Here is a 12,882-nt window from a genome sequence, read left to right as displayed (position 1 = left end):
TAAGCCAAAATAGTCCCCAAAGATTTTTTTTTTCAGATTTACGACTGCTTTACCATATCAATAAAACTCAGACAATATGAATACGTTCACTTTTAGGCAGTACACAAAATTTGCATTGTGAACATCGTAACTACTGATTCCTATCACCACCACAGTAACAAAAAAACTGAGTAATGAAATGGTTAAATGAACTATTTCACATCAAACCACTCTGAATGACTTATTTCACATCTCAATTACTGCATTGTGCAGAAATTTTAAAAATAAATTGATGGAATTGCCTTTTAAAGAGAAAAAGAGATGGAATGAAATGCCGCCTGATTCCCTCTTTCTCTAAAAATAACAAAATCATAAAAAGACAACACAATTCTCAGATATAGTAGAGTACTTTTTTATAACAATAAACTGTTCCAGAAGAGGTGATTTTTGATTATTAAACTATTAAACTACCTTGTTAAACTATTAACAAGGTATTTTATAGCAACTTGTAGTTGCTAATCCAGTTAAATTCTACCACAATTACAAATGTGTGGCAATTCACATTTCTTTCCAAATGTAAAGTATGTGTGGCTACGTCTCATGAAAATGCAAATGTAAACGTGTCTTCTGTTGTTTCAGTGACTGGTAGCTGAGCCTCATCAAAAAGTCTATAGCGTCTATTCATTCAAATTCAGCCATCAACCTCACTCATACTCAATGTGTCAGTTTGTCATGACCCAGATCAGGAAAAAGTATATATTTAAAACAGTACATTCAATCAGTTTGTAAATAAATGCATGAAATGATACCAAAAACCAGCTTTGCGAGGCTGATCGGAGGGGAAAGGAAGCCCTCCACCACTTCATCTTTGGATACAAAGCAACTGAGGAAAGATCTCAAATAACAATTACTTCCGAACGCCCTCTCCAGCAGAAAGAGAGGAAGCTGTTGTTGCCACACGAGCAGTGGCCACGTGGGGACAATGTGTCAGTGTTTAAGAGCCCATAGATTAGTGTATTTACACAGTCCATGCCAGCTCCACTTGTAACAAAGCCTGTTTCATTAGAAATAGACTTGCCCTGAATTATAGTTAAATGTCCTTATCTTCTACTCTAGAGGCACCCGCAAATCTGTTTTGTACCCCACGCCTCTCCCACTTTTTTGTGTTATTACTTAATATGTGGTCTGCATGTTTTTCTATATACTACACCTGATTTTTAATCACAACACTTAAAACACTTTACACTTGAGTTTATTCTGCCCTGATACACCTGATTCAACTCATCTGGCAATAATGAAACTTTTACAAGATGAGTCAGGCGCATTAAACCAGAGCAATTGGTCAAAGATCCTGAAGCCACCACAGTAGCTGCCCCCAATTTATTCTAGCAATTTACTCAGTTGGGACCTAAGTTAGGATTAAAATAGAAAACACTTTTCACTGTATCTTAACCCATTCATATCCATTCAGTGTGGTAAGGACAAGTGCCACAGATCTTGTTCTGATTAGTCTAAAGTTGTGAAATTTAGCATAGTTATGTCTTAGATAAACATCCAACTATACCAATTTTGAACTGTTTATTACATGTAATTTTCGTACTTTTATTCACAAACTGGATTTTCTGTTGTTTAAAGGTCTATGTGATAAGATTTACTCTGACAAGTGATAAAAACTCACTTTCTAACCAAATAAATAAATAAATAAAATTGTGTTCTGGAATTTTTATATTTCAGATATGGACCTGAACAGGTTAATGATTTCCAAAGTGTCCCTGGAGTCAGCCTGATGATTGAAACTGCATCACAAAAATCACTACGTTTGACTGTTTAAGTTTAAAGTTTACACAATTAATCAACAACACAAAATGTGAGTATGGAGAACAGACACACAAAGATAATTCACTGAGTCATTAAATAAGCTTGAATCAGTGATGTGCCAGAGGAGAATGAAGACTGGGCTTTCAGTGTTGGGGCCCTGCAGGGGGGGGTGGGGTGTCAGAGAGGAGGAGGAGAAGGAGGAGAAGGAGGAGGAGAAGACGGGATTTCGGGAGGCTCTTTGTCCACACGCTCTTTTTAGCACCCCGTCAGAGTGGGGAAAAGAAGACGCCAGTTATCTGAATGGGTTCATAAGGAGTGAAGCTTTCGTCTGAAGATTTAAAACATGTGGTGATCCTTTATAACCTTGCCTCTAAGCAAAAAACAAACGAGCGGAGTGGAAGTCAACTCGCAGCGGTACGTTGTTTGTTTCTTTCTTTAACGTTACGTTACGCAAAACGTCCCCAGTCGTTTTGGCTTAGCTTAGCGTTAACTTACCAGTTACGTTAACGTTCACAGCCTAGACATTTTAACCACAGGATTTGTTTGATAGGTATGTATTTGTTTAGCTAGTCTAAGAATTTATCTCTGAGAACATCCAACAATTTTGCTGAGTTTAAAGGGAGACTTTCACAGAGCTGGTCGGTGCAGTTATTCCCGCCTCTGTAGGAGAACAATAGTAACCTAACTGGCTAACTTGAAATCATCTGCTTTCACGACATTTCGGGTTCAGCTTTAAGGGGTTTTGGGGTGCTTTTCCTTTTACAACGACCGTGGCTCACCCGAACCCAGCACGTTCAAATTTTAATGCCATTAACGGCTGAATTAAGTAACGTTAGCTAACTTTGCGACTGACCGTTGGGGATGAAATGAACGTTAATGTCGTTAGCTAGCTAGACAGGGCTGAAGTTGGTTTGCCACTCGCCTGCTGCTTATTCGAATTTTCCGTCCCACCTTAAATGGTGCAGCAGTTACGTTCTGGCCGCCGTACAAGCATCAGAATGTTTCGTCAGAATTTACGCCATTTAAGGTGGAACGGAAAATTTGAGTAAGAAGCTAACTTCAGCCTCGTTGTGGTCGGTCAGACTGAGACCGAGGCGACACGTTGCTCGCGCCACCCAGGCGCGCGTTCACTCCAAACGGTGGAAAAAAAACACACCGAAGCTGAAGTTTCGAGAACAAAGATTTATATGTCTTCGAGGTGGTAAAATACAAATTGGAGCGGTTTTCCCAGCGACATTTCCCATCTCTTAGCTGTAATATTCGTTAGCCCCCAAAACTAGACAGGAATCCGTTCGGTTTTGTTTTTCTGTCTGAACCGTCTTCCACTGGTAGCTAAGTTAGCACCACCACATTGAAAAAACGTTACTGCTCATCTGTGTCCGAACTTGCTCAGCTATCTCGTTACATCCTCAGCATTTCTTAGTGCTCGCCCATGTGCTTGTGCTCTTCCCAGTTTTACTAACTGCCTTGCTGTTGTGACAACGGTAGGTAGGCCATGTGGTGTCTATTGTCAGTGGTTGTTTTTTCCGGCTGAAAGGCGGTTATTACTTTTCCAGGGAGGTCTACAGAAGAGAGGCGAGGAACTGAGGCTCAGTTAGAAGTCTCAAACCTGTGACACATACTAGGCCCTTGTGGAGGCCTGTTCGTCCAGAGTCACCTTAGCGTTTTGCTCTGTTTTGTTACCTAGAAGGCTTTTCCAGCTTCTGTGCGAGCTCAACGTCCTCATATTCTGTCTCTGAGGTAAAGGGGTTTGGGCTGGAACCTTAACTACTCTCCCAGATGTCTCTCCCACAAAGCTGTTCTGTTCCTGTGCGGTTTAATGCTTACACTCATGGATTGTAATGGTCGCCCTGCTTGACTCTTCTGGACTCCTGTAAGGAAGCAGTAGGGGTTTTCAGAGTGGGGCTCAATGTCAGGAACGTCTCAGAACAGTGAATGATCAGGCTTCAAAATAGATTGAGATTCAGAATAGTTCTCCCTAAACCTTCAGATTGCTAGAGGTGGGCAATATGGCAGAAATGTGTTATTATAATACTTCTATAAGTTTTCCTGTTGCATACTACACTGCACTAAATCCAATTAAACAGGACTTATTATGCTCTTATTGTAGCCGAACGTGCTGTTGGGATTTTGGGAAATCTGACAATCTATATACTTGGAAAAGCATATAGTGACAATTTATCATGATGGTGATAAATATTGTCATATTGCCAAGCATTTATTTGTAGAGGGTTATAAAGTTACAAATGCAGTAAAATAAATAAAATGCATACATTTAGGAAAAGTAGCTTGACGTCATCAAACTGTTCTGCTCTTCTGGAGTAAAATAAATTTTTCTTGTTTTGGTTTTGAAAATCTTAGTGAAAACCTTGCCTGTTTCTTTTTATATGCACATCTGTTTTGATTGATAGTGGGTTTAACAAGTTGATGTCTGCTTATAAGTTGCTTTCTTGGTCACTGTGGGTTTTTTTGGACATTTTCAGGTCCCAGTTTTGTCCATGAAAGCCTGTAAACACCATCCATCTCTTTGTTAAAGGAAATTAATAGTCCCCCCCCCATTTCTTTGAGGTATTCAGGGTAAAGTACCAGCAGTTTGTAGTAAGATGGTCCATCTGCAAGCAAGGTGCATCAGTAGAGGACTTTTAGGAGCTGAGAGACTGGATTGGCCTGGAGTTATGTGGAAGTGGAGGGCCGGATGGGCACCAGCTGTGGGTGTAGTTGCATGTCACAACTAGTTCATTGTGCTGCTGGATTCCAAACGGCTGTGTCCCTTTTGCGTGAAGTACAAATTGTGGTGATTTGGTGCCAGTTTCAGAGGACAGCATGACTTTTACTGTGCAAACACAGTATCCATTAAATCCTGCTGCCTCACACTCTCTGGCTGCAGTTATACTATTATCATCACATTGCCTGTCGTTATTTAACTTGGGTGCCCCCCACAACAAACACAGTCATGCTTTCATCCTTATTTTACTGTATGCTAAATGGCTTTCAAGTAAGTATTTGTAGTGCAGAAATTAAAAGCCTGTTCTTGAAGTAAGCTAAGTCTTGTGGTAAGTACGCCTTCCCTGGGCTTCTGGGCTTATGTTGACATGCTGCAACTCGCTCTGGGAGGGGATGGTATTCCTCCATCATGGATATTCTAGATACTGGCACAAATTGAAAGCTGTGGGCCACAGAGTGTTGTAGGTCAAGTGGAACCACTGAAAGATATTTGTTAAGAAAAAGGCTTGAGAATCACTATGTTTGCTTTGGGCGGTTAAGGTGGACCTATAGAGACTGTCTGTTTGTTACAAGCACAGTTCAAACAGCTTCTGGGGAAACAGTCTTTCTCCCCCCCTTCTTTCTTTCTGAGAAACTGTTTGCTTGGTGACTCTGGGAAGGACCTTCTCACTCCTTTGCAAGCCAGCTCAGTTCTTTCAGTATGTCAACACACTTTTAAACTGGTTGGCTGTTTTGAACGTATTCTAGTAAGTAGGTGCTAACCCACATTGGTCAGAAGGCACTAGCACACCAAATTCCTCAGGCAAAGGGCATTTTTATACTTTGATGTGACCGTTTCTTGAAGAATGTCTTTTAAATCCGTTGTATTTGAAGTTTACCAACTTCCTAGGTGTCGTTACAGAAGCTAGGCTACAGAAGATTTTGTCCTGCTATGTACAACTTTTTAAAAGCTTTGTTTATTATTTTCAGTGCAAATAAAAATAAAGAGTAAAACACAGTTTTAAGCCAGTTTTTACCTAATAATCTGTAAATCTTAATTTTTGTCAGGAAGGGATTGTCCGCACTTATAAGTCTAGACATGTTTAATGCAATCATCAAGACTGATGATTATGACTGCTTCATTTTCTGTCCTGTTAGTAAATCTGAATATTTTTCAGTGTTGCTGTTGCTCCATCTAGTGGGTGAAACATGGACAAGCATTTAATGCCTTCTGACTTTCAACTATCCAAAATACCTTTACCTCTAAACTAATGTTTTGGAAAGGACAGAACTTCATATGTTGACACAATGATAAGTGAATTACATTACTGTTCCTCAGTACAGAGAAGCAGTAACAGCGAAAAGCACCACATCCTATAAAGTACTTTGTACTTTCTCACTGTCTGGGGGCAACCCACCCAAAACCTTTAAAACTTTCACATGCAGATGAAAACATACATGAGTGAAAAACGTTATTTGACAGCTCTGCAGTACCTCAGTGTTTTCCGCACATAGGCTTTACTTGGCTGGCCCCTCATGTGTATTTTGTCCCATTTTAACAATTTCTGAAATTATTAGACAGCAGTAATATTTCTGTGGTTCAGTGCAGCATTCATTAAAAAAAAACCTTTTAATTCCAAATTATACATGACTTATTTGAAAACACCAATAAGTGTGCATGAATCATCTACACTAGCCAAATAAATGTTGAATGTTATTGCTTGGCTGTTTTCTTTTGCTGTAAAACGGTATTGGCTGTTGAGTTTATTTGTACTCTTTGTGGGTTTATGGGTTGTCGTCCAATAAACGCTAAACTCGGATATGTACAAACATTGTTTTGCCTCTGAATCTATTCCAACACCATTTTCCACCATTAATCTTAATTTCTCATGTTTTCTTTTGCAGTACTGAGAAGCGTGTTGTAGCAGTAATATCATGAGCTGGAGTTTCCTTACACGGCTTCTGGAGGAGATCTCCAACCACTCCACCTTCGTGGGGAAGATCTGGCTCACACTGCTCATCGTGTTCCGCATTGTCTTGACTGTGGTTGGTGGCGAGTCCATCTACTATGATGAACAGAGTAAATTTGTGTGTAACACAGGGCAACCTGGTTGTGAGAATGTGTGCTATGACGCATTTGCACCGCTCTCGCATGTCAGGTTCTGGGTCTTTCAGATCATCATGATCTCTACCCCCACCATCATGTACCTGGGCTTTGCCATGCACAAGATCGCTCGCATGGAGGATGATGAGTACAGGCCACGGTCACGCAAGCGCATGCCCATGATCAACCGTGGTGCCAACCGCGACTACGAGGAGGCGGAGGACAATGGTGAGGAGGACCCCATGATATGCGAGGAGATCGAGCCTGAGAAGGAAAAGGAGCCAGAGAAGCCAACAAAGAAGCATGATGGGCGGCGGCGCATCAAACGTGACGGTCTAATGAAGGTCTACGTGTTCCAGCTGTTTTCCCGTGTTGCCTTTGAGGTGGCCTTCCTTTTTGGCCAGTACGTTCTGTATGGCTTTGAGGTGGCCCCCTCATATGTTTGCACAAGGAGCCCCTGCCCCCACACTGTAGACTGCTTCGTCTCCCGTCCCACCGAGAAGACCATCTTCCTGATGATCATGTATGCCGTGAGCTCGCTCTGTCTGTTTCTCACTGTGCTTGAGATCCTCCACCTGGGCATTAGCGGCATCCGTGATGCTTTCCGCAGTCGGGCACGCCGCCACCACCATGTGCCCACGACTGGCCAGAGGCCCGTGATGTGCAGTCGTGTCCCAACAGCGCCCCCTGGTTACCACACTGCCTTGAAAAAGGACAACACGGGGAAACTTGCCATGGGCATGAAGCCTGACTACAACCTGGGTGACTCAGGGCGTGAGTCGTTTGGCGACGAGACATCCTCCCGTGAGCTGGAGCGGCTGCGTAGGCACTTAAAGCTGGCCCAGCAGCATCTGGACCTGGCCTACCAGAGTGAGGAGGGCAGTCCTTCACGCAGCAGCAGTCCGGAGTCCAATGGCACTGCTGTTGAACAGAACAGACTCAACTTTGAGAAGCAGGAGAAGCAGGGAAGCGCTTGTGAGAAAGGTAAAACTTACTTTGAAATGTATTGGAAGCTGTGCTCGAGATTATGCAAGTAATGTCCCACATTGTACCCGATGTATGTTGCAAAGTTTGTAGGTCTTACCCTGACAGGACAGGCTTAAACCAGATCAGTGCTGTTTTGCTTTTATAGAGAAGTATACTATAACTATATATCAGTAAGTTGTCATTAAACGTACCTCATCTCACCTCGTCTCACACTTAGGAGCAGAAAATATCTTAATTATTTTTAATATTTTTAGTATCACCCAGGCCTGTATGAGTGTCCCAGATTAATAGTGTCTTGTCATCCCAGGGACATTAAATATAGTGCAGTGTAAAACTGTTTTGGGATGATTCAGGGACAAGTAACTCAATTCACATTTTTTTAGCATCTTTTCCCTTTTGAATATGGACAATTTAAGGCTGTCAGACATTTAAATAAGATTTTCTTACTTTGTTGGAGTTTTAGTCTCAAGTTTTCAAATATGGTGGTACAGACTAGTCCAATGCTTGTTGTGTACAGTGATTTAATGATTAACCCTTTTATGTTTCAGGGCATAATGATGGTATTGCTATATTGTTATTCTAAAGGTAGTAATGATTTATTGCAAGAAAAACAGAACAAATCTAAGTTCATAGAAACTTGTTTTGCATTTCAAAAATGCAGTTCAGTCCAAGGAATAAAGTGTATTGTATGTATGCTGTATGCACATTAATCTGTTTATGGACTATAGATGTATTTGTGTGTGTGTACATGCACATGTGTATCAAGCATGTATTGTTTGTATTGCCATCTGATTTGGGTCATTTTTGGATATAGTAATACAAAAGTTAGAAAAAGACAACAAAGCACTGCACTATTTTGGACTGTCAGTTTTTTCTTCAGGATGGTTGTGGAAAAAGTTAGTCTGGAGACCTGATGAACAATATTAGTTTGAGTTAATGGTACAGAAGTCACACATGCCATCCCATTTTCACTCTCTCTCGCTCTCTCTAATGATAGATTTTGTTGTTAAGAATGATTTGATCGCCCTAATCTGTTCAAAACACTAGGTCCCTTTGCCTTATTGGGGAAAGTTGGGGGAAAAGTTCATGTTGAACCTCATCTTATACATTTCTTTCTTGTTTTCTTTCTTTATTCACATGAATTGTCAGTGAATGTAATTTTCACTGTCTCTTCTCTTTCTCTTAGGTATCAGAGCCTGAATCTGAGATTTGCTTCTGCTTTCTTGCCTGCCAAGCCACCGTTCCATGGTTAAGGTTGGTGGTCTAAGGAAATGGATATGGACATTCTTGAGTGTTTTTTGTAGAATTTTTTTTTTTGTAAAGCAATATGACACTCTTCGTGTGAGCACACTGGTGGACTGTAAGAACATTCTGTACAGTATTATAACAAGAGAGTGTCCATCTCTGAACGTTTCAGCAGCCAGTTATACTTGAGGGCCAGTCTGCCTAACATTCCAAAGTACCTGAGAGCAAATGAAACCTTTCCTCTCTGGAGGTGACTGAGTAGGGTGTTTTTGTTCTTGTTTGTTTTTTGTTTTTTTCTGTGTGTGTATGTGTCTGTCATAGGGAAACATCAGTTTCTTCCATATGTTTAACACACTTCTTATGAAGTGCCAAGGTTGCATCTCAAAAATGCCTTAAATTTTAACTGGAGTTTACATATATGTTTTTTGTCATTCCAAAAATAAAAGGATGAGCCAGTGTAAAACCATGTTAGACTTTTTGGTTAGCCTAAGTACATATATAGGACAAGTAGGTTTTGTGTTTAGTAGAGAACTGTAATTAGTACTTGCATGTATCTGTGAACCAGTGTCAGCCAAGGGCTTCTTATTGTCAAAGATGGAACGTTCTGTTACTCAGTTTTGATTTGTAGACTTTGGGTGGGGAAGGTTGATTTCTTCCAGTAGCATCAACCAAGGGCCTGAGTTTAGAGTTCATAAGAGGGTCTTCTGGTCTTGGATCTGGTTTATTGATTGAATTGTAATTGGACTTCTGTAGTAAAGTGCATCTTGGAGAAAGATTTAAAATCGAACAATGTCTCGATATCGATGTGATCAAGTCAACGATGATCCAGCACTGTCGTTTACATACGATCCCAGACCAAAATCACTGTTTGAGATGTTATTGAGAGGCGTCCAAATGGCCCCAGTTCCAGTATTTGAAATATCTAATCCAATCCATTCCGTTCATATTTCACATTCTGAGCTGATTTATTGATGTTGCACAACAAACCCAGTCATAGGATTCAGTTCCATTTTGGGTTTATGCGTTGAGAAATACATGTGTGTTTCTTAGATTTCTCTGGATGAACTGGAAGCCAATGTGGTTGGAGTGGAAGTTTAATACACAGCAGTGTGCTGCGCAGGCCTGTAGTAGCAGGCAATGTGCTAATTCTGTCTCAGTCTCTTTGACTCAGCTGTGCTGTTCTGGAATATCAAAGCCACTTTTTGGTGCCTTTTGTCTGAATGATCAAAACAATGAAAACCTGGAAAATGCTTGAATACTTGTGAATCTTAATTGCTGATCTACAAGGAAGCTTTTGATAGTTTCTTCCATCTTGTGTGAGATGTGTATATGGGGATTTTAAGAGCGTTGCTTTATTGTAGCAAGGACGAAAAGGCTTCTCTGTTAAGTACAAAAGGTTCACATACTTTCTTTTTTTTTCTTTTTGTTTTTGTTTTGGGTGTTTTTGTTTTTTTTTTAATTAATGATTTTTGTTCACTGCTTTTCACAATGTCTCTTTAGCCTGATGTGGATTCGTCTGGCTTTTGTCATTCTGTGTTGTGGTGCAGACAGCTGTGTACCAGCTTATTGGTTCTGACGGTTGGAGGTGCAAGTCTCAAGCAAGGTTGGTTTTTTTTTGTTTTTTTGTTTTTTTTTTTTCCCCTATTGGAATGCATATGTCTTGAATTGTTGTGGATATCTTATTGTCTTTTTTTTTTTCTCAGCTGTCATTATTGTTGCTTCTCTATGCAAACTGAGTCAAGGTGCAGATTGAGCCTAGTCTAAAACATGCATGCCAAACTGGGTTTCTTCCAGGTCACAGCTCTGCAGACATTAGCATTTTCCCTGGTCTAATGCTCTGAATCAGGTGTTTGAGGCAGAACACTGAACTCTGTGGCCTTCAGCGACTGAAATCTGACACATGGTCTTGAAGAATCCCTGTAGTCGGCACAACTTGGTCTAAGCTTAGTTTGTGTACAGAAAACACCCTAAAGTAATGGTTCATAATGGTTTGTATGTGGCAAAATGCATTTCACTCCTGTATTGCTTCAGCATTAATTCAGAGGAAAGTTCTGCAGTGTCATCCCAGTCATCTCAAGAGTGTTTTCTTTGTTTTTTTTGTTTTTTTAACTTTATATTCTATGGTTTTTATACTTTTTGTACAAATAGTATTTTTGTGCAAGTTAAATACAAAATAAAACTTTGAAATTCAGTTTTGGAATGTAGTTTTTTCATTCCTTGTTGTTTATGTAAAACATCTGTATTTTCTTTGTTTCTGTTTGTCCCCTGGGCTCCACTTACAGCATTTTGTGGGTTTATGAACCAAAAACAGGCATAATTCATTTTACATTACTGCTTTTCAACCTTTTTATCCATTAAGCAGGCTGTTTGTGTCATTTGCTAGTTCAGGAGCCTCCTATATGAGGTTGAATTTAGGTCTGCTATTACTAGTCCACACGGAAATGTTATAATTTGAGGTAATGTGATAAAATCTGAATCTAATATTTAACTGGTGTTTACAGTGCCTTTTAAGGATCGTAACCCTTCCAAAATCTCAAATCCACTCCTCCATTGTGTATTCAGAGGTTGTTTTGCTTTGAGTTAAGTTTAGGACATGGCAAACAGGTGGGAGGATGTCTTGTCAGCAAAAAACAAGAAGGCATCAGCGTTACAGTGGTTCTTAGTCATCACTCTTCACGTTTTCAAAACATTTTTTCATCACTGCATATTAACCCAAACTGATGTCTAAGTGAAAACATTTTTTACCAATTTAATTTAAAACATTTGTTATAAGTGTGCTTACCTGTTATCTCTTAACCTTCAAATTGAGCTCATTTGCATCCTGTTCCTTTTGCTCATCTCTGAAATGTCTAGAACATGATCCACCTTTTGACAGTCAGTTGATTTGGACAGTATTCAGGAAAAGTACACACCTGACCATGGACAGTGCTGCAGTTCACAATGCATATCAAAGCAAGAACCTCCAAGGAACTTCACTGGCATGGTTTTGTGACGAGTCTTCTGAATGTCTCTGAGTGGCCCACTTCAGCCCCACTGGGAATCGAGGGATGGGGGTGGATTGTGGTTCACAGGATCTGGAAAGAAGAATACTAAAAAAAAAAAAATAAATAAATAAAATTTATGTACTGTCTTATGCAAAACTTTGCACACCACCTGTCAAATTACAGGTTTTGTTGATTTTCTGGTTTTGTTGATCCTGTACAGGGAACAAACTTGAAAATGGCATTTTCCGCTAATTTTAGTGCACAACTTCTATTTGGTTTCTAATTTAAGGAAATATAAAGCATGCCATGACTATACAGGTTTAATGTTTTTCCCCTCAATCTGTTAAAATCTGCAAATAAGCAGTAATTGTGCATTAAATGTGCAGAACTGTGATGTATGTAGAGGATATGTACTTAATTTCACTTAGAAAATCAACAAAATGTTGTTTGACCAGTGGTGCCCAAACCTTTGCATATGACAGTAATCCAACACTCCATTTATCCCCAACCCCATCCCACGGGTTCAGTAAATCAACAAAAAACAAAAAAAGATACGTTTACTTTCCCCATTTGAATGACATGATCCGAAGTTGTTTAGTGCATTAATTAAGTGTGGTTGTGTAAGCCAAAGCAAGCAAAGATGGTTTTCTAGGGTCATTTGCAGGACAAATGTTTTTATAGTGGCTACAGACACAAGTTGTCAAACAGACTGTACAATGAGAGAAGTGCTTAGTAAAGAATCAAAGATATCGTTTACCACATATGTGTGCCATAAAAAAAATGATTGCTTGTCTTTTTGGAGTAAAGTGTTTTGATAAGATTAAGTGTAGTAATAAAGTGCACAGTTTACTAGGTGTCAATACTTTGTCTTGTGTAAATGACAACAGTGAAAAACTGTTCTGGTTGCATTAATAAAGTGAGATGAGCATCATTTATATTATTTAGACATGCATGTAACAAGAATATATGTAGTTATGTTTCATTCTTTTGTATTTGTTCAATATGTTGATAGTTTTATCAAACTTACGGCCTTATCAACAATTTCCGTGTATCTAAGTTCAT

General features: G+C 39.7%; 1 protein-coding gene across 1 annotated transcript; it reads left to right on the top strand.

Annotated features, from left to right (window-relative positions):
- Positions 1-2,003: 2,003 nt before the first annotated feature.
- On the top strand, positions 2,004-10,971 carry gjc4b (gap junction protein gamma 4b). The gene is made up of 4 exons (XM_036569487.1): positions 2,004-2,211; positions 6,406-7,588; positions 8,778-10,439; positions 10,631-10,971. The coding sequence occupies exons 2-3, from the start codon at positions 6,436-6,438 to the stop codon at positions 8,789-8,791; spliced, it is 1,167 nt and encodes a 388-aa protein (XP_036425380.1). The 5' UTR covers positions 2,004-2,211; positions 6,406-6,435; the 3' UTR covers positions 8,792-10,439; positions 10,631-10,971.
- Positions 10,972-12,882: the final 1,911 nt, after the last annotated feature.

This window comes from Colossoma macropomum, unplaced genomic scaffold, assembly GCF_904425465.1.
Source record: "Colossoma macropomum unplaced genomic scaffold, Colossoma_macropomum, whole genome shotgun sequence".
In the NCBI taxonomy this organism is placed as follows: Eukaryota; Metazoa; Chordata; class Actinopteri; order Characiformes; family Serrasalmidae; genus Colossoma; species Colossoma macropomum.
Note: the sequence above shows the minus strand (reverse complement) of the source record. Positions and strands in the feature narration are given on the sequence as shown.